This window comes from Acipenser ruthenus, chromosome 4 (genome assembly GCF_902713425.1).
Source record: "Acipenser ruthenus chromosome 4, fAciRut3.2 maternal haplotype, whole genome shotgun sequence".
Taxonomy (NCBI): Eukaryota; Metazoa; Chordata; class Actinopteri; order Acipenseriformes; family Acipenseridae; genus Acipenser; species Acipenser ruthenus.
The window spans coordinates 1984638-2007309 of NC_081192.1; the positions used below are offsets into that span (position 1 = coordinate 1984638).

At 38.0% G+C, this 22672-nt stretch overlaps 1 protein-coding gene across 2 annotated transcripts in view; it reads left to right on the forward strand.

Annotated features, from left to right (window-relative positions):
* Positions 1-22672, forward strand: part of LOC117400616 (collagen alpha-1(XXII) chain-like) — a 115517-nt gene that overhangs the window by 55170 nt on the left and 37675 nt on the right. For both annotated transcript variants that reach the window (XM_059021282.1, XM_059021283.1), the window contains exons 19-34: positions 3085-3138; positions 4367-4402; positions 5072-5095; positions 5552-5605; positions 5859-5912; positions 8730-8783; positions 10103-10156; positions 10942-10995; positions 11558-11611; positions 13115-13168; positions 13357-13401; positions 13509-13571; positions 14442-14495; positions 14697-14738; positions 15672-15704; positions 20037-20090. In XM_059021282.1, the coding sequence (XP_058877265.1) occupies positions 3085-3138; positions 4367-4402; positions 5072-5095; positions 5552-5605; positions 5859-5912; positions 8730-8783; positions 10103-10156; positions 10942-10995; positions 11558-11611; positions 13115-13168; positions 13357-13401; positions 13509-13571; positions 14442-14495; positions 14697-14738; positions 15672-15704; positions 20037-20090 (783 nt within the window). The remainder of the gene's footprint in view (positions 1-3084; positions 3139-4366; positions 4403-5071; positions 5096-5551; positions 5606-5858; positions 5913-8729; positions 8784-10102; positions 10157-10941; positions 10996-11557; positions 11612-13114; positions 13169-13356; positions 13402-13508; positions 13572-14441; positions 14496-14696; positions 14739-15671; positions 15705-20036; positions 20091-22672) is intronic.

Below are 22672 nucleotides of genomic sequence, written 5' to 3' on the forward strand. Positions count from 1 at the left end.
AAGGAACTAAAAGGTAAATGTCCTTGACTGGCCCAGTCAGAACCCCGACCTAAATCCAACTGAAAATTTGTGGCATGACTTGAAGATTGCTGTCCATCAACGCTCCCCAAGGAACTTGACAGAGCTTGAACAGTTTTGTAAAGAAGAATGGTCAAATATTGCCAAATCTCTGTGCAAAGTTGGTAGAGACCTATCCCAACAGACTCACAGCTGTGATTGCTGCCAAATGTGCTTCCACCAAGTATTAACTCAGGGGGGTGCAGACTTATCCAATTATGATCTTTCAGTTTTGTATTTTTAATATAAAATCTTTTTCTCAATAAAAACTTTTTTTCCCCTTAACAGTGTGGAGTATGGTGTGTAGATAAGTGGAAAAAATCCTCATTTAAATGGATGAAACTCTGAGGCACTGACACAACATAATGCGAAAAAATGTTCAGGGAGGTGTAGACTTTCTATAGGCACTGTAGAGAGAGAGAGAGAGAGAGAGAGAGAGATAGATAGATAGATAGAGAGAGAGAGTAAACGTAGTGTTTCAGTGTTGTATAGACGTTCTTTGTCGTTATCCCTTTCTTCAGTTTCTGTGAGATACGAATGTACCAGTTTTACCTCTTTTTTTAACATATTCTCATTTTGTTGATCATTAGTGAGCATTTCTGTACTGTGGGTGTTGTCGAATGATTGAAAACGAGACATTTTGTTTTTGAATTGAAAGTGATTTGAGGAGTTGCGGGCTATTTCGGACTTTGACCGGTCAAACCGCGGTGTGCCCACTGCTTCTCGGACAGAGTCCGAATCACTCCCTCTGTTCTTTCATTCCTGTTCTGAGTGACAGGCAGACCTTAAGGAGTTGTATTGAGCTGATTCACGTTTTGACAGTGTTTATGACAAGCGATCTAAAGAGTCGGAGCACCTACTCAGTGGAGTGACTGAGAGTAAGTTAAGTACATAATACATATATAAACTTTAATAATTTGTTTAAAATAAATTAGTCGTATATCTCATTGAATATTTTATATAGTCATGTATTCAATAAAAATGCATCTTTAAATAAATTTGTAAATATATGCTTATTTTCTGACGCCAGACTTCCTGTGTAGTTTTTATGAATGTGATGAGTGAGTGAGTGAATGACACTACTCAGGTAGGCGGGTCAAACAAGCTCTTTAATCTCAGTGATAATTTTAGCTGTCTCTGTCCCCTGAACACATAAAATGAAAGATCTTTGAGATTAATTATAGGCAATTGTAGGCACTCCTAGATCTGCCTGGGCAAAACCCGGAATGAAAGATATTTGTGGTTAATTTCAGACTTTGACTGGGTAATTTGCGAATTTTCCCTTAACATATGTATAGTTATGAATTAGTTAAAAGCTGATCACATGATCAAAAATAGATCCAACTATTGCCCCTGTGACGCTGCTTATGGTGAATTACATCTTCATACTGAGCGTCCTTCCTCTCCCCACACAACAAAGCAAAATGGGGGACAATAGAAAATTCATTACAAAATATACTACAAAACAAATATTCTGCAAACACTAAAATCGTCATTAAAACTTTCAGTGTTTTCTGACTTCCTAAAATTCAGACAAATCTAACTAAAAGATGTAAATTAATACAATGTTCACAAACTCAATGGATTCCAGAGAATTCTGTGCCGCAGTGAGAAAGTCAGACGGACAGTTCTATGCCAAAAAAACTCATGATAAATAAGTTCTTGTTCTCTGCAAATTTGACTAGTCTGTCGCCCCTCTCGTTCCTGTCGCCATGTCCAAATTTGACGACTAAATTCCGTCCTCTTGCTGGGCTCCTATTTTGTGTTTTTCATTAACCCTTTATGCTACTGTGTACTTCTTACCCATATTCAATATAGAGATAAAAGATTGTTTTCATTTTCATAGCAGATCCTGTACCTTTTATATGGTGTCTGCTTCGCTTGTGTTGAAGAGTCACAAATGCATGTCCACAGTTACTTTGCGCAGGCATTGTGATGGATCTGCCTGTACCCAGTGCTGTGTTTTAATAGTATTTCATCACAGCACTTCCATTTCAAACCAGCTTCCCGTTTGCAAAAGTCAGCATCACTGTCGCTGGTATCGAAATCCTCCGAACCAACTTCATTCCCGTTGCTCATTATAGAAAGACCATGTATGTTTCCATGTTTAGCTTTCGCTAAAAACTATCTGTCACAGGGACGCATTGCAATTCCGAAATCTTGTGCTATTTTATTCCTAGTAATTCCAGTTTCAGCATATAAAGGATCTCTGTTTAAATATAAATCCATTGTTTAGAAAGATACTCAATAACTCTGTTAATGCATTACAGATTTGCATTATTGTCTGGTAATTTACAAGTGCATTGCAGTTTACAATGAAACAAACAAATAAAAAATCTACAGATTGTTTTCATTTGCTCAAATAAATTAAAAGAGTAAAACTGAAGAGTAGAACACAGAAGTTAAATTGCACACAGCTCTACCTGTACTTACATCATGCTTTGGAGCGTTTCGTTGTTTACTTCCAAAGAATGTCGGCACCCGTCCGATGCAAATTTTTATCTCGATGCAGAATGTTTTTTATATCTGTCACAGCAGCACTCTTACCAATTCTGAAATTGTGTGCTATTTTATTCCTATTAACACCCTTTCCAGCAGTGAAAAGAAACACACTTGCTGTAGCCTTTTGCATTGGCGCTGTCCACATGACTGACGTTGATGAAACTTTGATCAGGACGGGTATATATATATGTGTGTATATATATATATATATATATATATATATATATATATATATATATATATATATATATACATATATATACATATATATATATATATATATATATATATATATATATATATATATATATATATATATATATATTAGGCCATTTATTTTCTATTTGGTGGGTTTTTAATAAACCACTGGAATGCTTCATTTAGATTGGTGCTTGACTCAGTTTACCTATCTCAGATGATATTATTGAGAAAGACATCATGCACTGCTAATTATTATTATACTTTTCATTATTGTTTGTGGAGTATCTCGGTGCAATATATATTTAGTTTGTGTTTTTCAAACAGGGATTCAAAGGAAGCAGTGGATTACCTGGTGTTATTGGACCCAAAGGTGAAAAGGTATGGATTGTTTCTAAGTAGAGCTGTTTGTCATTATTTCTTGCATCAAGCTTTCCACTGGTATTTAAAAAAAACACATTGCACTCACATGGCAGATGAGAATATTACTTGTATATATGGCATTTTCCTCACAACACAATGCTTCCATCTAGTGGCAGACTGACAGCCCAGGGAGACGTTTTTAAATTCATATTGTGCTTCAGAACATAGAGATTTTACACAGAGCAACCCCACAGTTAAGTAGCTCATTCAAAAAAATAATAATTAAGAAATAACTCACTAATTCAGGTGAAAACTGCCAATCTATCTCTGCTCTAAAGGGGACAGAACAGTTACCATTTAAGATTACATTTTGAAGAACACAATATTTCCTAAATCAAAACCAAAACAGTTTAGTATCAGGCACATTTGTCTCATCCCTGAGGATGGGATGCATCCCACTGACAGCCATGTGAATGCACGTGTTAACCTGATTCCTCTTTGAATTGAGATCCACGTTTGACTTGCACTGTGTTTATGTTAAAATGCACATGGAACATTTTTGAAGAACAGTGTTATTAGATATGTTTTGATTGCTTTATAGTATGTGGCACTGAATTGAAAAGTTACATTTAAAAACCTCTTTTGATGCAAGATATTTCAATAGTTTGAACGCATGTGATTAGCTGGCTTCAATTCCATCTTTAATTAGTAATGTGTTTATGTTACAAAGAACAGACGTAGTAACTGTAGTAATAGGTGTTATTATGGATGTTTGATTGTGTTATGGTATGTGGCACTGAATTGCAAATGAAATGCTATATTTAAAAGATCTGTTTTGTAAAAATAAAACACAACTGAAACAAACGTTGAATGGGAAAAATAAAACATCCAAACACCCTCGGCAAACTCACTTCAGTACTGATGCAAAGATTGATCTGTATACAGATTTGTATTTATTATTATTATTATTATTATTATTATTATTATTATTATTATTATTATTATTATTATTATTATTATTGTTATTGTTATTATTATTATTATTTTTTGTTTTGTATACAGATTTCAAGGGGTAATGCATATGATATATGATATATGATTGGCCAAGGAAAGAACATAATCATAAGAGACCTGCTTAAGAGTTCTTTGTAGTGTATGGGCGTGTGATCCAGATTTGTTCAAAATATACAGTATAGTGATATTTGTAGTTGTCTTTTTCATTCCCACTCTGGGTTTTTTCTTGCAGGGTGGAATGGGTCCTCCTGGAATTTCAGGAGATGCAGTAAGGATTCATATTTATTGTTTTAACTGAAATTGAACCAAACATTGCCTCAAGTCTGGATTTACAGAACTGCAATGCATTAGGCTTGTTACTGAACTGGCTGATTATCTACTGCAACTGGACCAAATTGACACACAATCTGTAAGCTTTAGCTGTTATATCTACCCGTAGGCTTATTTGTTTGTTCTCAGTGGGAGCCCATTTCAAACTATAGAGCTCTCTATAAGTTTGTTAATATATTATTATCTTTTCTATCAAGTAAACCTACAGTGAAACTAAAGTGATACCAGTTGTAAGCAATTGTGTTAAATGCCCTTCCTTTAACTCGATGTCAGCATAAACCATTATGGCCCTTATTACCTGTCAGATGAGTTAAAAGTGTTCATGTGTTTAAGACACTTGCTTCTGGTGTTAGTGGTTGCCTGTTCACACCCAAACAGTAAGAAGCAGTGGCTGGATTTAAAATAAAAAAATATTCAGCAACTAACCTAAATAAAACTTAACCTAGCCTCGTTTTCGAATATTATCGGTCTTGCCTATTTTATTGCCAACCACAGATTCAGTATTGACATTAAAGCAATTTCTGTAAACACGTAAGACAAGTTTAATTTGTATTTATGGGACTGTTTCTGATATATATATATATATATATATGTTTTTTTTTTCTAGATTGAAGGCATGAAGGGAGAAGCAGTAAGTAGAGTACTTACCATTGATTTTTGTTGTATTGTTATTTGCCTAGTTATTTATTCCATTGATTCTTTTGAAATATGCTGGTAATATAATTAACATACTATGGGCCTTCCATACATGTTTTTATTTACTTGGTTGCTAATAATGACTTGTATAGTTAAGAATCGGACCCTTCGTGTTTGTATGTTTAATGACCAGGAACCAGGCCAAGTTTGTGACCGAAATGTAGCAGAAATTGTGCCTAATGGAAATGTGTGCCACATGGAATGTTTTAGTTTTTCTATGCTTGGCTAAGATATCATGCATTTCCAGTGATATACCGAAATAAACAGTTAGAATGGGCTAGGAGCCCTACTGTAACCCATTAAAACAAACTGGGAATGGAATGTTGCCAAGACTGAATGTAAACGTAAAAGTAGAACATATTTAAATGATCTATTTTTAATGTATTTTCAGGGACCCCCTGGGCCCCGGGGACCTCCAGGGCTAACTGGACCTGCTGGGCCACCAGTAAGTAATATATATATATATATATATGTATACACACATATAGCCTGACCTCTTTAACAGTGATGGCTCTGCTTCGTTCTGCCACTTGTGAAGGTGAAGGTGTAGATATTGAAATGATCAGGCAGCTATCATTAGTAAAAAAGGAAATAACTTGTAATATAATAGCTCTAACTTGTTTTAACTGCACTTACTTGTCGGTATTAGTCTGAAACATTCTGTTCCATTTCTTTAAGTTGTCATTGTTTGTCTTTAGGGTCCTCCAGGTGCTGATGGAGCAGTGGGAGAGCCTGGGGTACAAGGTCAGAGGGTAAGTGAAACAGCACTACTTGTAATGCAGCAGTTCAAAACATCTCATCTGTAACTTCCTGGAAGGATACTGAACCCCCAGTTTGAGCACTTTGGAAGAACTCTGTACTGGACGTTATTAACTTGGAAAGAGTTTTAGATAAGGACTTTAGAATGTACTGAACTATGGAATTGAGCTTCCTCTGGATATGGATTTTAACTAAATGATATAAATATACTGTACCTATACGTACAGTATATATATATGTGAGCTACCCAAAGTCATTGTATCATTTTACTGTGACCACTTTTCCCTTGTTCCAGCTTATTTAATACCAGGAGCATATCAGAGTTAAATATGTATCTACTGACTGTGACATTTGTGAAACATTGTGGCATATTTTAATAAGTATTGATTACATGCAGGCAGATGAACTGAAAAATATATTGTTGTTATTAGATTGTATATTTAAAAAAAAAAAAATATATATATATATATATATATATAAAGACTTAATCAGGTTTCGTAGCTTAGCTTCCAGTTTATCAGAGAAGGATTGCTGTCAAGCCTAAAGGATTCAGGCTGAAAACAAACTATAGCTGGTTTATATTTTCTGCATATATCTTGCTGTGGGATTCAATCACCTGGCTGAGACTTGAGCTAATTACTGTTATCAAGAACACACACTAAACACCCTTGGTACTCTTGCCTCTGTTAGTTTACTTGTGGATATTTACATAATACATGGTTAGATGCAGCTAAGAATTTAGCTGTCTCTTTTTTATGATTTGAAAGAATGTTATTCCTTTGTGAAACCATCATTTCTGAGATAAAACTGATACAAAAGTACCCTTGAAAACCATATCAACTGTCAACTATCGCCATAACTTTAAAAGTTACTACTGTTATTATTATTATTATTATTATTATTATTATTATTATTATTATTATTATTATTATTATTATTATTATTGTGAAGCGCTCCTTAATCTTGGTGAAGAAATCATTCTTCTGTAAAAAATAAAGTACCATGCCCAAATTGTAGTAAATACCCCTTTCCCTATGCAGTACTGTAGCCTTTGATCTGTGCATGTGTAATCTTCCACAGTGTATGAACTCTTCCGCTGCTAAGTTCCTCACTCAGTTTACTGAATGAAACTTGATACAGTGTGAGAGGATCTATAACGCAGCAGACTTCCACGTTGTTCCAGGGGGGCAGTGTAAGACAGGATTATGGCCCTTGGTCCACTGGGTATATGTTGTTACTGGATGCATGCCACCAAGCAGTCTGCTCAGCCATGGCTACTGTATACTGTTGAATCCTCACCAATTCACCAATGTGAATTATTTTGCACATTCTGTAGCTTCAGTGCTAAGCTGTTAAATGTGTAGCAATAACATTCAAAACACAGCACATAGTTATTTTTATGTATTAGTTATGTATCCTCAGAAATATTATTATTATTATTATTATTATTATTATTATTATTATTATTATTATTATTATTAGTTTAATTGGCAGATGCCTTTATCCATGGGGCACTCTGGCAGTGGCGGTGGTGCTGCACACTCTGGCAGTGGTGGTGCTGGCAGCGGCAATGCTGACCTCAGCGTGGGGCACTCTGGCAGTGACGGTGGTGCTACACACTCTGGCAGTGGTGGTGCTGGCAGTGGCAATGCTGACCTCAGCATGGGGCACTCTGGCAGTGGCGGTGGTGCTGCACACTCTGGCAGTGGTGGTGCTGGCAGCGGCAATGCTGACCTCAGCATGGGACCCTCTCTCCAAAACCAACATTAACTCTAGCCCTTTCTAACTAACACCTGTGATCACCCTATTTATACACCTGTGGCTGGAGCCTTAATTAATCATTTAGTCACTTACTAATTTCATAGCTGCAGCCACATTCCCACGCGTTTTGATAGGGAGAAATTTAACCCCCTCCCCGCCAACCCACTATTCCCCACACCACAGTCGATGTAGTCGCACAGTCGATGTAGGTCATGGTGAAATACTTTTCTTGATGCAGATATAGCATGGGAATGCACACACAAGCTCATCCATGTACATATACAAATATAGAACATATGAGCAGTCAAGCAGTTGCACTGAGAAACCCATGCCTTAGGGGCAAGGCTAAAGCAGCAGTGGACATAACTTCTGTTATTGCATGTGAAAGCTCATATATTAAATACCACTAAACCCAAGGTATACTTTACAGCAAACTTGTAGCAGGTGGGTTCTGAGGATACAAGAAAAAATAATAGTACCTCTGGACAGGTAAAAAGGACAGCAAGGCTGCAGTTCTTTCCAAGGATGATAGAGATTCTCAAGTAAAAGTGTGGATTTAAAATGTCCTTATTTTATAATTTTCCTTGCAAAGTTCTCCCTGGTAAATGCAATGCTAATCATAAGTAAAAGACAGAATTGCTATTTGCTTACCTGGCACTATTATCTTACTTTGATTACAGCTCAAAATAATCAGTTTTTTGAGTGTAGTAATTACCCTAAACATACATGAATTCTAGTGTGTTTTTATGTTTAGGTTTAAACACGTTTTTACGTGATGGTTTGTGTTGAGCTGTTCATGGTTTGACGCCTGTCTCTCACACTGAGAGTTAAAGATGATTAAGCCCTGAATAGATTTATTCATTTTAATTTCATTTTGAAGGGCTGCTATAATCTGCCAAGTTTGACTAGCTCGGAGACTTTCAATTTGAAGACAAGATTTAATTCTACTGCTACTAATCTGTTTACAACGCATGTCACTGATTTATTTATTTTTTTTACAAACAAACACAGTTTTTGGGTATCTGAGTATCTTTGATTTTGTTTTTTAGGGCAAGAAAGGAGAAGGTGGTCTGCCTGGAGTTGATGGATTGCCTGGACCCCCTGTAAGAGTAATATATTTCTCTTGCTGAGGGTTTTATAGTGTCTTCCTGGTGGGACATCAAGGTCCTGCCTTATCTTAGTGCTGTATGTTAACATAAGGTTTCTGTATTGTAGTGACAAAAGGCAAGTAAGAACAATATTACATCAGCTGTATTGTTATATAAGTGAGTGCAAACATGTTTTGACATTTGAGGCCAAAGATTCCTCAACTGTAATCACACAAGTTATTTTTCAATATGTGGGGTTTAGAATTTTCAAAGTACTGACAGGACTTTAAAGTTCCATTTACCAAAATATACGTACAAAATGAGTTTTTGTCCTGTTCTTGTGTGCTGTATACTCAATGAAGGAGTTCCGTTTTGAATTATATAACTTAGTTGACATTCCTCAGCTCGACAAAAATAAATCAGGACTGAAAGGGTTAAAGGTGTTTTTAAAATGACAGATATTAGACTGCAGAGGGGTTTAGGATTACATTCCACAAACCACAATACAGACACAATGATTTTTACTCTAAATTGTTACTAAGATGCTTTAATACTGAAAGGGGGAAAATACACCAATTACAGTTCTAAAACTATTACATTAAACCATTTTATAAGTGTAGCACCTGTTATATAGATGTGTTGTCAGAGCCCGATTGTAATTTGTCCAGAATGAAATGTGGTGTGCACCCCTGTGTCTTATCCTCAAATACTAGCAGGCAGGCAGCACAGGAGAAGCAAAAGCTGAAACAATCTACATTTTGAAACATGTGCATGATATAATCAGAACACCCCTGGAAGGTATGCAGTGAAATCCAGGAAAGACAGTTTGCTTATACATCCCAGGTCATGCAGATGGTGCGTTTTCCAATTTGAAGCTAGAACTCTCTTATACCATACAAGTGGATTATTAATAAAACATAAAGAACAAGACTTGAACCCAGCAAGCTTTACTGATCTAAACAGAACACATCAGTATTTGAAAATAACTACTGTATAGTGTCTATTAAATCATTTAAATGACACAGTAAAGGTTTACATGCTTTTTAATAAGTCACAGGTCCATTCTACTCCAGGTTTAACAGGTCAAATGAAATAATTAACTACTATACTTGTCTGGATGGAGGTGTGATTGCTTCAATTAAACAATTTAGAACAGGGTTGGAACAAAGACCAGGAGTGGAAGGGCCACGTATTAACACCCCTGTATTAATTCATACGGTGTGCTGGTTTCAGTGGCCGTTTTAGTGCAGACTGGCTGCCTCTGGTGGATATTATGATTGTTACCATGATCAACAAATGATAATAACACTTATAGGTTTGGTTTTCTCTTTTAGGGACCACAAGGACCTTCTGGAAACTCTGGGCCCCCTGGAAAAACTGGACCTCCAGTAAGATTATCTTTATTATTCTTTATTATTCAATTTGCAAAGCTAACTTTAGTTACATGTTAGATTTGGAAATTTAGTTGTATTTCTGAAAGGAGAATCTGCCCATTAATCAAATCCGCAATCATCCAACCCCATATATACCTTTGTCTAGGCCCCCTTGTGGTCTCTTTGTTTGGTCCCCCTCCTCCCCCTGCCTCCACCTTGCAGCGTGCCTTGTCTAGGTGGAAGGTTGCCTCGAGTGCCACTTATCCTGCTCGCTTGCTTTAGTTATTCATTTCATTAATATATTTTATTCATCATATTTTCTGCCAGCATAGGGGTGGTTATCATGCTCCAATGGACACGGTCATGGGACAAGTTCAAATAACAATGCAATCATTTATGGATATGTTTATCTGTCAATTTAATAAACTGTTCATTTTCATTCTAATGGTGGACGTCTCCTTTCTGAAATGGGAAATGCAGTATGGTCTCTCTCTGTCTATTCCTTCTTATTTATATGTCTCCCTCTCTTCTGTCCCCCAATAGGAAGAGGATGCAACAGATCTTACAATATATTCCAGCGGTTATTTATACTTGTATAATTCAGCTGTTGGACTCAAGCATCTTGTTCTTTTGTGCTGTTAAATATGCTGACCTTTCCATTAAATATATTATCATGATCGTTACCATAAAGTGGGATTCTTTTGACCTAAAATAATTTAAAACCAGCCTTTTGTAAATGTCCCTCTAATCCCTTTCACACTGATGACGCCATTTAAAACCTTCATTGTTTTTCACTTTAGGGATTACCGGGTGAAATCGGATTTTCTGGGAAACCAGGAGAGCCAGGCAAGCATGTAAGTCATATTTTGCTTTGGTTTATATATCAATAGGTGGAGAGTGTGATACATGGAGGATACCGAAAGATCGTACATGGTATATAGGTTTTATTCACCACAGAAGGATGTCCCAGTAAATCACAAGCCCCGACAGGGGTGAGAGCATTACTTTCACTGTCAACAGACTACGCTTCGACGCGGATTCATTTCAAACCCTGTTTATGGCCTCTTCACAACCGTCTTAAGATATAACCTTGAGCTCACTCTGTAAATTTGCAGCCTCTCTGTTGTTTCCCACCGTTACCGGTGTTAATAAAGGGGCTTCAGGCTGTTTGGATAAGGCAGACGCAGCCAGATCGGTAGCTGGCATTTAGCTACGCTTGTGGTATAAACTGTATGATACAAGAAGAAAAAGGGATTAGCATGTCATAGTAAATCACCCTACAGATCATCAGTGTTAAATTGCATACATTCATATATGCAATTTATTGACACACAAACAACAATTATTTTGTAGGTGTCTGTGTTCTAAATAGCATGCAGGCTGAAATGTTTACATTTGTACTTCTCTTTTTTTAAGGGTATACCTGGAAAAGATGGGTTGGATGGCTTTCCGGGAAACGATGGACAAAAGGCAAGTTTTGTCTCTTTGCGTTCAACTTGATTTGTAGTGTGGAATTTTTCACTCGGCAGGCAGGCTGAGACTAGCAGAAGAAAGTATATAATTACAATCACAAAATGTGAAGTGAAGTTAGGAGTAGACACCCTCTCAAGAAACATGCACATGTAACAAGTTCTGCACAGGGATGTGAGCCAACAACTTTCTGACGTTTCACTATCATAGCAAACTTATGTACAAATGTAAAGAATAGACAAGCACAGTTAATCACTGAGGGGTGTGGAAAAGCCTGGTAAAGCACAGGGGGGCAATCGGGCAAAATACAGTGTCATATAATGTGCACACTGTTCAAAGGGGTTTGTAGCACCTTCCAGTAAATGCCACAAGTCCCTTGCATACACCTCTGCAACAAGGTGGAGAGGTAGTAGTGACAATTAGGCAGCGGTGCTCCAGTTGCTTAGTGACACTCGCTGTGCTGCTGATGGAAACGGTCAGGATTTATTTCAACGCGCAGTATTCCTCGCTGTGCTGCTGATGGAAACGGTCAGGATTTATTTCAATGCGCAGTATTCCTCGCTGTGCTGCTGATGGAAATGGTCAGGATTTATTTCAACGCGCAGTATTCCTCGCTGTGCTGCTGATGGAAACGGTCAGGATTTATTTCAACGCGCAGTATTCCTCGCTGTGCTGCTGATGGAAACGGTCAGGATTTATTTCAACGCGCAGTATTCCTGCCGGAGTCAATACATGGCTTATGTTCAACATTACAGGAATGTTCACGTGTATTAGAGCACCCCATTACTTCTGTAGTTTGGATTTGTTGTGCATATGGAATCAAACCACTAGAACTGACAATTAATCAAAATAAGCAAATTAGTGATTGTCTAATTTATAGGAGGCAGTGTGGTCCAGTGGTTAAAGAAACTGGCTTGTAACCAGAAGGTCCCCGGTTCAAATCCCAACTCAGCCACTGACGCATTGTGTGACCCTGAGCAAGTCACTTAACCTCCTTGTGCTCCGTCTTTCGGGTGAGACGTAATTGTAAGTGACTTTGCAGCTGATGCATAGTTCACACACCCTAGTCTCTGTAAGTCGCCTTGGATAAAGGCGTCTGCTAAATAAACAAATAATTAATAGATGGCTTTAATAGGCCACACATGCAATTCATTTAAAATATTAAAAGAAAAGGAACACAGAGCCACAAATGGTAAAGTGCATGAGACGTTTTAGAAGTTGTTTGAGATGCTTAATTAAAGCAAACAGCGGTCTCACATTTTCACACACGAGTGCCTATTGTTTCTATATCACTGATTACTGGGCGGAAATTGAAATTCTCACACCCAGAGGTTTTCATGCAGGCAGGTATACAAAGGATATAATTGACAAATCTTGCAGTCTTATAAAACATGTGCACACGACTATATGTTCATTACTATAAGCTTACATACAATAATACACAGGTATATGCTGTAGTATTTGTTAACATGTTTCTACTGTATCTATCTTCTTTTTTTACAGGGTCCACAAGGAGAAAGAGGCCTGGATGGTTTACCTGGGAAGCCTGGTCCTCAGGTTGGTTCAATACACATTTTTGTTTTTAATCTTTTATATGGGATTTTTTTGTTTTTAAATAATAATAAAATTATTGCCCTGGTAATTGATACATTTAGCATAAAAACAGATAAGAATATGTTGGGGAATTGTAAGCAGCTTTTCCAAGCTCTTTCTCTTTCTCTGATCTTGTGTCTCTCCATATGCAGGGTGACAGAGGTTCTGGTGGCCCCGAGGGTCCCCCGGGATTGAAGGTGGGTTAACTTGTGACACTTCATCACTGCCATTCCCAATGGCTTGCAACATTACTTATGCATGTAGGAGTCCTGTCTATGAGATGACCATTCTGTCTTGTTTTCAGGGAGAGGCTGGTCCTCCAGGTGTTCCAGGATTAACAGGGCTGAGAGGAGAGAAAGGAGAACAAGTAAACGCTTTACTATTCACCAGCCTGTATTTACTGTATAGCGTTCGCCTATTTGCAACTGGAAAAACATTAAGAATGTACCAATCACCATTAACATAAGTACTGTACATAAAGCCTACAGTACACTGTGGCATACTGTAGAAGGCATTCAGTTCAACTGAAAAGAGCAACAAACTGCATAATATCCCTGTTAAAAAAAAAAAATTCTATCCGTTCATGCATCTGGCGGATTATGGTAAATTCTAAATACATTCTCATAAGCATTTTGCATATATCAAAAAAGTATTTTTTTATTTATAGTGTATCAAGTAGCCAAATGTTTTAGATAGTGTCTTCATCAGGCTAATGATTAAGGCACATGTGAGCATTTGTAGTGGTAAATTAAAACTATAGATGGATGGATGGATGGATGGATGGATAGATAGATGGATGGGTGGATGTGAAGTTATCCGGCAACAAACTCCCCATCCCCACTTGTACTGCTTTCCTAGAAAAAGGAGAACATTTCAGGGTATCATTCTACTTGTGAGATGTCTTGCTCATTTAAAATATTTAGCATATTTTGAAACAGGGTATTTAGTAAGCAAGTGGTCTGAGTGAAGAAAAATTGGCAATACAATCCCCACCCCGAGTCTTGCTGTGAATCATTTGTTGTTTACAAACTTTTGAACACAGCTGTGTGTGTGTGTGTGTGTTTGTGTGTGCGTGTCTATATATATATATATATATATATATATATATATATATATATATATTAATGCCAGTTTAATATTACTGTGTAAGACTATATAGCAGGTTGAGTCTCACGCAGTCTGTGTTTCCTTGTTCCAAAAATCTGTTTGTTCATCTGAAGCATCTCTGTTTCACCAGGGTGACCGTGGACAAGTTGGACCCCTGGGTCCAAAAGGTGACAGGGGAGACAAGGTAAGGGGGAACACGACAGTACACTGAAACAGTAGCAGACTGCTAGATCTAATCAGAAACAACAGAGGATGACAGATAACGCACATACTGATGTGAAACAGGTTAGAAAACAAATAGGATATGAAAAACATTGTATTATATAAAGTATCCATGAAGTTGAGACTCTGTATGATTGAAATGTAACATCCTGGGTTTGTTTAGGGTGATGTCGGAGTGGCTGGTCCTCCTGGGACCCCAGGAAATGTAAGTTAAACATTTTATAATCTTTTTATGAAGTTTACTTCACACACACATAACAGACTTAGCATCACATAGCTGCCGTTTCTCACACGGAAGAGCTGGTTGAGTGAAATCTAAATAAAATAGAGCATTGTATACATTTGCTGAAAACTATTTTATGTATTTTAGGTGTAACTGGGTAGCAAATGCTGGTTGAGGTTAAAAGTATGCCTTAGGCTGAGGTACTTTATTATTGCACAACCAAAGTCACTTTTGTAACCTTGGCAATGTTTTCAGAGTTTTGCACTAGTGGACATTTTAAGTTTTCAGTTAGAAATAAAGCATACCTGTTGAAATTATAGTTAATCAAGAAATCTATGAAAGGTGAACGACAATCTAGTTTTAACAAGTACTGAATTGTGTAGTGAGCTGGTTGTAATTAATCATGGATACCCAGGCCTGTCCTTCACTCTCCATGCTATACATTCAGACTGGATGCCAGGGTATGTATTTGTTGGTTTGTCTGTTTAGACATACAGTTAAAATGCACAACTAAGAAAAGACGGTTGCATGGTCAACAAATGTTTATGTGTATAACACCACACAGCTAGCCTGTTCAATGTGTTTATAAATAGCTATTAACAGAAACCTACTAACTACAGTAGACACTTAACTGAACAGGACAGTTAACTGCCATTTAACTGTTAGCTGAAAAATGATTCACAATGAATAACTGATCCAAATCTCAAAAATGAACGCTGCTAACCAAAGGTAGCACATTATTTGCTGGTGTGCATTTAGACAGCAAATGGTTTTAAAATCCTACAATTTGCTTTAGTAATATATCTCTTTGATCCTCCTTCAATAAAATCCAGTAGATTTATATATAGGCATTTACCTGAATGCTATTTTGTAATGCTGATGGAAAAAGGTACATTTTCATTTGTCTTTCTTTAGGTTGAAACAGTGATCCCAGAGCCTGGAAATCCAGTAAGAAGCCATTTCATTAAGTGCTTAAGGATTGAATGATATATTTTGTGATCAAAGATAATCTACTCTTTTGCTGTTCTGAGATATTCCACACAGTTAAATACACTGCTAGGATTCAACTAAAGTATCTGTATTGTAATATTCTGATTCTTACTCATGTAACCCTTCTTAACTTTGGGTAAGACTCACACAGCATGTTTATTATGCCTTTCCTAGCTCCTTTTATAATATAATATTGATTAAGGACTAAACAGCTAGAAGTATTATGACTTGGGTAAAATAATTCTAGGAATGTTTTGGGTTTGTTAAAGGTTCCCAATGTCACACCCATCAATATTATGTTCCGTTCCCAATGTCACACCCATCATCCATCTCTATTATGTTCCGTTCCCATTGTAACATCCATCTCTATTATGTTTTGTTCCCACTATCACACCCATCATCCATCTCTATTATGTTCCGTTCCCACTATCACACCCATCATCCATCTCTATTATGTTCCGTTCCCATTGTCACACCCATCATCCATCTCTATTATGTTCCGTTCCCACTATCACACCCATCATCCATCTCTATTATGTTCCGTTCCCATTGTCACACCCATCATCCATCTCTATTATGTTCCGTTCCCATTGTCACACCCATCATCCATCTCTATTATGTTCCGTTCCCATTGTCACACCCATCATCCATCTCTATTATATTTAGTTCCCACTGTCACACCCATCATCCATCTCTATTATGTTCCGTTCCCATTGTCACACCCATCATCCATCTCTATTATGTTCCATTCCCATTGTCACACCCATCATCCATCTCTATTATGTTCCGTTCCCACTGTCACACCCATCATCCATCTCTATTATGTTCCGTTCCCATTGTCACACCCATCATCCATCTCTATTATGTTCCGTTCCCATTGTCACACCCATCATCCATCTCTATTATGTTCCGTTCCCATTGTCACACCCATCATCCATCTCTATTATGTTCCGTTCCCATTGTCACACCCATCATCCATCTCTATTATGTTCCGTTCCCACTATCACACCCATCATCCATCTCTATTATGTTCCATTCCCATTGTCACACCCATCATCCATCTCTATTATGTTCCGTTCCCATTGTCACACCCATCATCCATCTCTATTATATTTAGTTCCCATTGTCACACCCATCATCCATCTCTATTATGTTCCGTTCCCATTGTCACACCCATCATCCATCTCTATTATGTTCCGTTCCCATTGTCACACCCATCATCCATCTCTATTATGTTTTGTTCCCACTGTCACACCCATCATCCATCTCTATTATGTTCCGTTCCCATTGTCACACCCATCATCCATCTCTATTATGTTCCGTTCCCATTGTCACACCCATCATCCATCTCTATTATGTTCCGTTCCCATTGTCACACCCATCATCCATCTCTATTATGTTCCGTTCCCATTGTCACACCCATCATCCATCTCTATTATGTTCCGTTCCCATTGTCACACCCATCATCCATCTCTATTATGTTCCGTTCCCATTGTCACACCCATCATCCATCTCTATTATGTTCCGTTCCCATTGTCACACCCATCATCCATCTCTATTATGTTCCGTTCCCATTGTCACACCCATCATCCATCTCTATTATGTTCCGTTCCCATTGTCACACCCATCATCCATCTCTATTATGTTCCGTTCCCATTGTCACACCCATCATCCATCTCTATTATGTTCCGTTCCCATTGTCACACCCATCATCCATCTCTATTATGTTCCGTTCCCATTGTCACACCCATCATCCATCTCTATTATGTTCCGTTCCCATTGTCACACCCATCATCCATCTCTATTATGTTTAGTTCCCACTGTCACACCCATCATCCATCTCTATTATGTTCCGTTCCCACTGTCACACCCATCATCCATCTCTATTATGTTCCGTTCCCACTGTCACACCCATCATCCATCTCTATTATGTTTTGTTCCCATTGTCACACCCATCATCCATCTCTATTATGTTTTGTTCCCATTGTCACACCCATCATCCATCTCTATTATGTTCCGTTCCCACTGTCACACCCATCATCCATCTCTATTATGTTCCGTTCCCATTGTCACACCCATCATCCATCTCTATTATGTTTTGTTCCCATTGTCACACCCATCATCCATCTCTATTATGTTCCGTTCCCATTGTCACACCCATCATCCATCTCTATTATGTTCCGTTCCCATTATAAAACCCATCATCCATCTCTATTATGTTCCGTTCCCATTGTCACACCCATCATCCATCTCTATTATGTTCCGTTCCCATTGTCACACCCATCATCCATCTCTATTATGTTCCGTTCCCATTGTCACACCCATCATCCATCTCTATTATGTTCCGTTCCCATTGTCACACCCATCATCCATCTCTATTATGTTCCGTTCCCATTGTCACACCCATCATCCATCTCTATTATGTTCCGTTCCCATTGTCACACCCATCATCCATCTCTATTATGTTTAGTTCCCACTATCACACCCATCATCCATCTCTATTATGTTTTGTTCCCATTGTCACACCCATCATCCATCTCTATTATGTTCCGTTCCCACTGTCACACCCATCATCCATCTCTATTATGTTTAGTTCCCACTATCACACCCATCATCCATCTCTATTATGTTTTGTTCCCATTGTCACACCCATCATCCATCTCTATTATGTTCCGTTCCCACTGTCACACCCATCATCCATCTCTATTATGTTCCGTTCCCATTGTCACACCCATCATCCATCTCTATTATGTTTTGTTCCCATTGTCACACCCATCATCCATCTCTATTATGTTCCGTTCCCATTGTCACACCCATCATCCATCTCTATTATGTTCCGTTCCCATTATAAAACCCATCATCCATCTCTATTATGTTCCGTTCCCATTGTCACACCCATCATCCATCTCTATTATGTTTTGTTCCCATTGTCACACCCATCATCCATCTCTATTATGTTCCGTTCCCATTGTCACACCCATCATCCATCTCTATTATGTTCCGTTCCCATTGTCACACCCATCATCCATCTCTATTATGTTCCGTTCCCATTGTCACACCCATCATCCATCTCTATTATGTTCCGTTCCCACTGTCACACCCATCATCCATCTCTATTATGTTTAGTTCCCACTATCACACCCATCATCCATCTCTATTATGTTCTGTTCCCATTGTCACACCCATCATCCATCTCTATTATGTTTAGTTCCCACTGTCACACCCATCATCCATCTCTATTATGTTTTGTTCCCATTGTCACACCCATCATCCATCTCTATTATGTTTTGTTCCCATTGTCACACCCATCATCCATCTCTATTATGTTCCGTTCCCACTGTCACACCCATCATCCATCTCTATTATGTTCCGTTCCCACTGTCACACCCATCATCCATCTCTATTATGTTCCGTTCCCACTGTCACACCCATCATCCATCTCTATTATGTTTTGTTCCCACTGTCTCACCCATCATCCATCTCTATTATGTTCCGTTCCCACTGTCACACCCATCTCTATTATGTTCCGTTCCCACTGTCACACCCATCATCCATCTCTATTATGTTCCGTTCCCACTGTCACACCCATCTCTATTATGTTCCGTTCCCATTGTCACACCCATCATCCATCTCTATTATGTTCCGTTCCCACTATTACACCCATCATCCATCTCTATTATGTTTAGTTCCCACTATCACACCCATCATCCATCTCTATTATGTTCCGTTCCCATTGTCACACCCATCATCCATCTCTATTATGTTCCGTTCCCACTGTCACACCCATCATCCATCTCTATTATGTTTAGTTCCCACTGTCACACCCATCATCCATCTCTATTATGTTCCGTTCCCACTGTCACACCCATCATCCATCTCTATTATGTTCCGTTCCCATTGTCACACCCATCATCCATCTCTATTATGTTCCGTTCCCATTGTCACACCCATCATCCATCTCTATTATGTTCCGTTCCCATTGTCACACCCATCATCCATCTCTATTATGTTCTGTTCCCACTGTCACACCCATCATCCATCTCTATTATGTTCCGTTCCCATTGTCACACCCATCATCCATCTCTATTATGTTCCGTTCCCATTGTCACACCCATCATCCATCTCTATTATGTTCTGTTCCCACTGTCACACCCATCATCCATCTCTATTATGTTCCGTTCCCACTGTCACACCCATCTCTATTATGTTCCGTTGCCACTGTCACACCCATCTCTATCATGTGTTTTATTACCTAATATCCATGTTGTTGTTGTTGTTGTTTCATCTCAGGGAGAACCTGGGCAGCAAGGAGAGAAAGGAGACCGAGGACAGACAGGAGATCCAGTAAGTAATGTTGGTCTTTAGGAAAATAACTGAGGCATAATGAAATACAACTACATTGAGTAGTTAGTACTGTAAACATCTGTCCTACTTTAAAATAGGCTACAACTACTGGGCTGTTTCGATTGGATACTAACTCTTATGTATAGCAGTGACATCCTTATGTAACAAAACTTAAACCTCTTTAAAATAGAATGATGGGTATTCAAAGCAAACTCATATTACGCAACTCTTTTTGTGTGGTGAGCAGCAGCGCTCCAGATAAGGGTTTGGGTCTGAGAGTAACTTACCCTCTGATTTTAACACTGAGAGAGTAAAATGTATTTTCAGGGGGTAAAATGTAACATTGCCTTGAAGTCATGAGTAATCTCGATAAATATATACAATCTTTAATGGTAATGGGGTAGGCATTAGAAAAGAGCCTTCCATTTTAACTGCAATGTTACTTTGAACTGCTGTACAATCACGCGTGTATTCTACAAGGTTCTTATCAGCTCAGCGCATTTTTTTGAGGTATCGTACTAACTGCAAATTAATTACATTACTGATATTTTAACATTAAATTCTTAAACTCAGTGAACATGTTAAAACTTCAATATAAAGCCATACAGAAATGCATTAATATGTTATAAAACAGTTTGTTTAATATTATAGGCACCTTTTTTAGCGGTTGCCTCTGACGACAGTTCCAGTTGGATTTGTAGCAGGACTTGGGTGTTTACGCTTCAACCTGTTTAGCTTGCTGTCAGTTTTTTCTTACTCTTACTGTGATTGACTGCAAAGACATCAGGGCTAGCCAGAGATTGGGTAATGTTTGTTGGGTTGTTTTTTTCTTGAGCACAGTGTCCTAGTAACTGGAGACATTGTATTCTGGGAGATGTAGTTGTTAGTGGAAGTTTTAGAGGAGGCAGAAAGCGTTGGATCTTTGTCCTGTTGGAACGTTCAGTTGTGCTTTAAACCAAGTTTTGTAGCAGAGTGTTTCAGATAATTGGCCAATATATTTTGGTATGCTATGGAATCCATTTACCATGTATTGGAACTAAATCTCCTGTGTCATTAGAGGAAAAACAGCCACATAGAAAGATATTACCACCTCCATGCTTGACAGTAGGTATGGTGTTCTTTTCTTTGTACGTCTCACCAGACTTTCTCCAAACTAATGACTATCAGCGTGACCAAATAGCTTGCTTTTTGTTTCATCACTTCATAAAACCTTTGACCAGTCCCACTTGCAGCCAATTCACTTTGAATATCTATGGCAATCAATCTGGGATTGTTATTAACCTTCCTCACAATTCTTCTACTTGTTCTTGGTGAAAGAACCTTCTTTCTTCCAGATAGAGGGAGCGTTGTGACAGTACCATGAGTCTTGTACTTCTTGATAATAGAAACAATAGTTGAAATTGGGATACTCAAATGCTTTTCTACCTATGGTCTTCAGATAGCTCTTTACTTTTTCCCATATTGACTTATTGGTAATGACAGCAATAATCCTATGGCTAACCTTTTTATACTCTATAAGAATGTTCACCTACAATCCAGCATTTTCTTGACTTTTCTAGAATTAGGTTCTGCATTATCTTATTGAAATCTCTAGCACCTTGTAGACAATACTATCATAGAATTAAAGGGTATGAATACTTTTGAATTAGCATTTTAGGAGTATTGCAAAAAATGTGCTGAAATAAATAATTGTAGACATCTATTTGTTGTAACTTTTTTTCCTCATCCACAAAAGCAAAACTTTTGCTACAAAAGATTTTTCCTAAAATTCCTCGTTTTTGCAAAATTTCTAGAAATTATACATTTCCATTAGGGTATGTAAACTTTTGACTACAACTGTATATAATCTTGATTTAAGAGATATACCACGTGACAACATACAGATGTAATTATATAAAGTGTGATTAAAACATTGTTTTTGAACTCAATAAATAAATAAGTCATGCCTTACCATGTCGTTACAGTACAGTGAAAGAAAAATGCCCAGTGTCTCTGTAAGTGGAAGCTTTTAGAAAACCAGACTCGATTTGGAATCTGAGCAACAAACTTACAGCTATTTGTTACAGGAGTGGATTTCCTGAAAAATAGCCTTTTCTTCTTTAGCTTTGTAGTAAGTGGCCTATAATAGTGTTACTCTCACAACACCTTTTTAACAGTCTCCAACGGTGCTAATGACTTCAGCGTTGACCATTATTTAAGTGTTGTAGAAGCATCCGCCGCCAAATCACAATCTTACTAAAAAAACTCACTGTTTTCCCATCTCATGGGAAATTAAAGCTGAGCGTGTCTCTGAATATGGTTTCAGATACATTAGGGAACATTTGAAGATGTGAAAATGCTATTCATTAATAAAATCTATCATCAAGTAAAAAGCGGATGCAACTACTGGCTTGCTGGTCCAGTGGTTAAGAAAAAGGCTTGTTAGCAGACGGTTGCCGGTTCAATCCTAGCTCAGCCACTGACTCACTCCATGACTCCGAGCAAGCCACTTAACCTTGTGCTCCGTCTTTCGGATGAGACGTAAAGCCGGTGTTCTATTGTAAGTGACTCTGCAGTACCCCCTAGTCTCTGTAAGTCGCTTC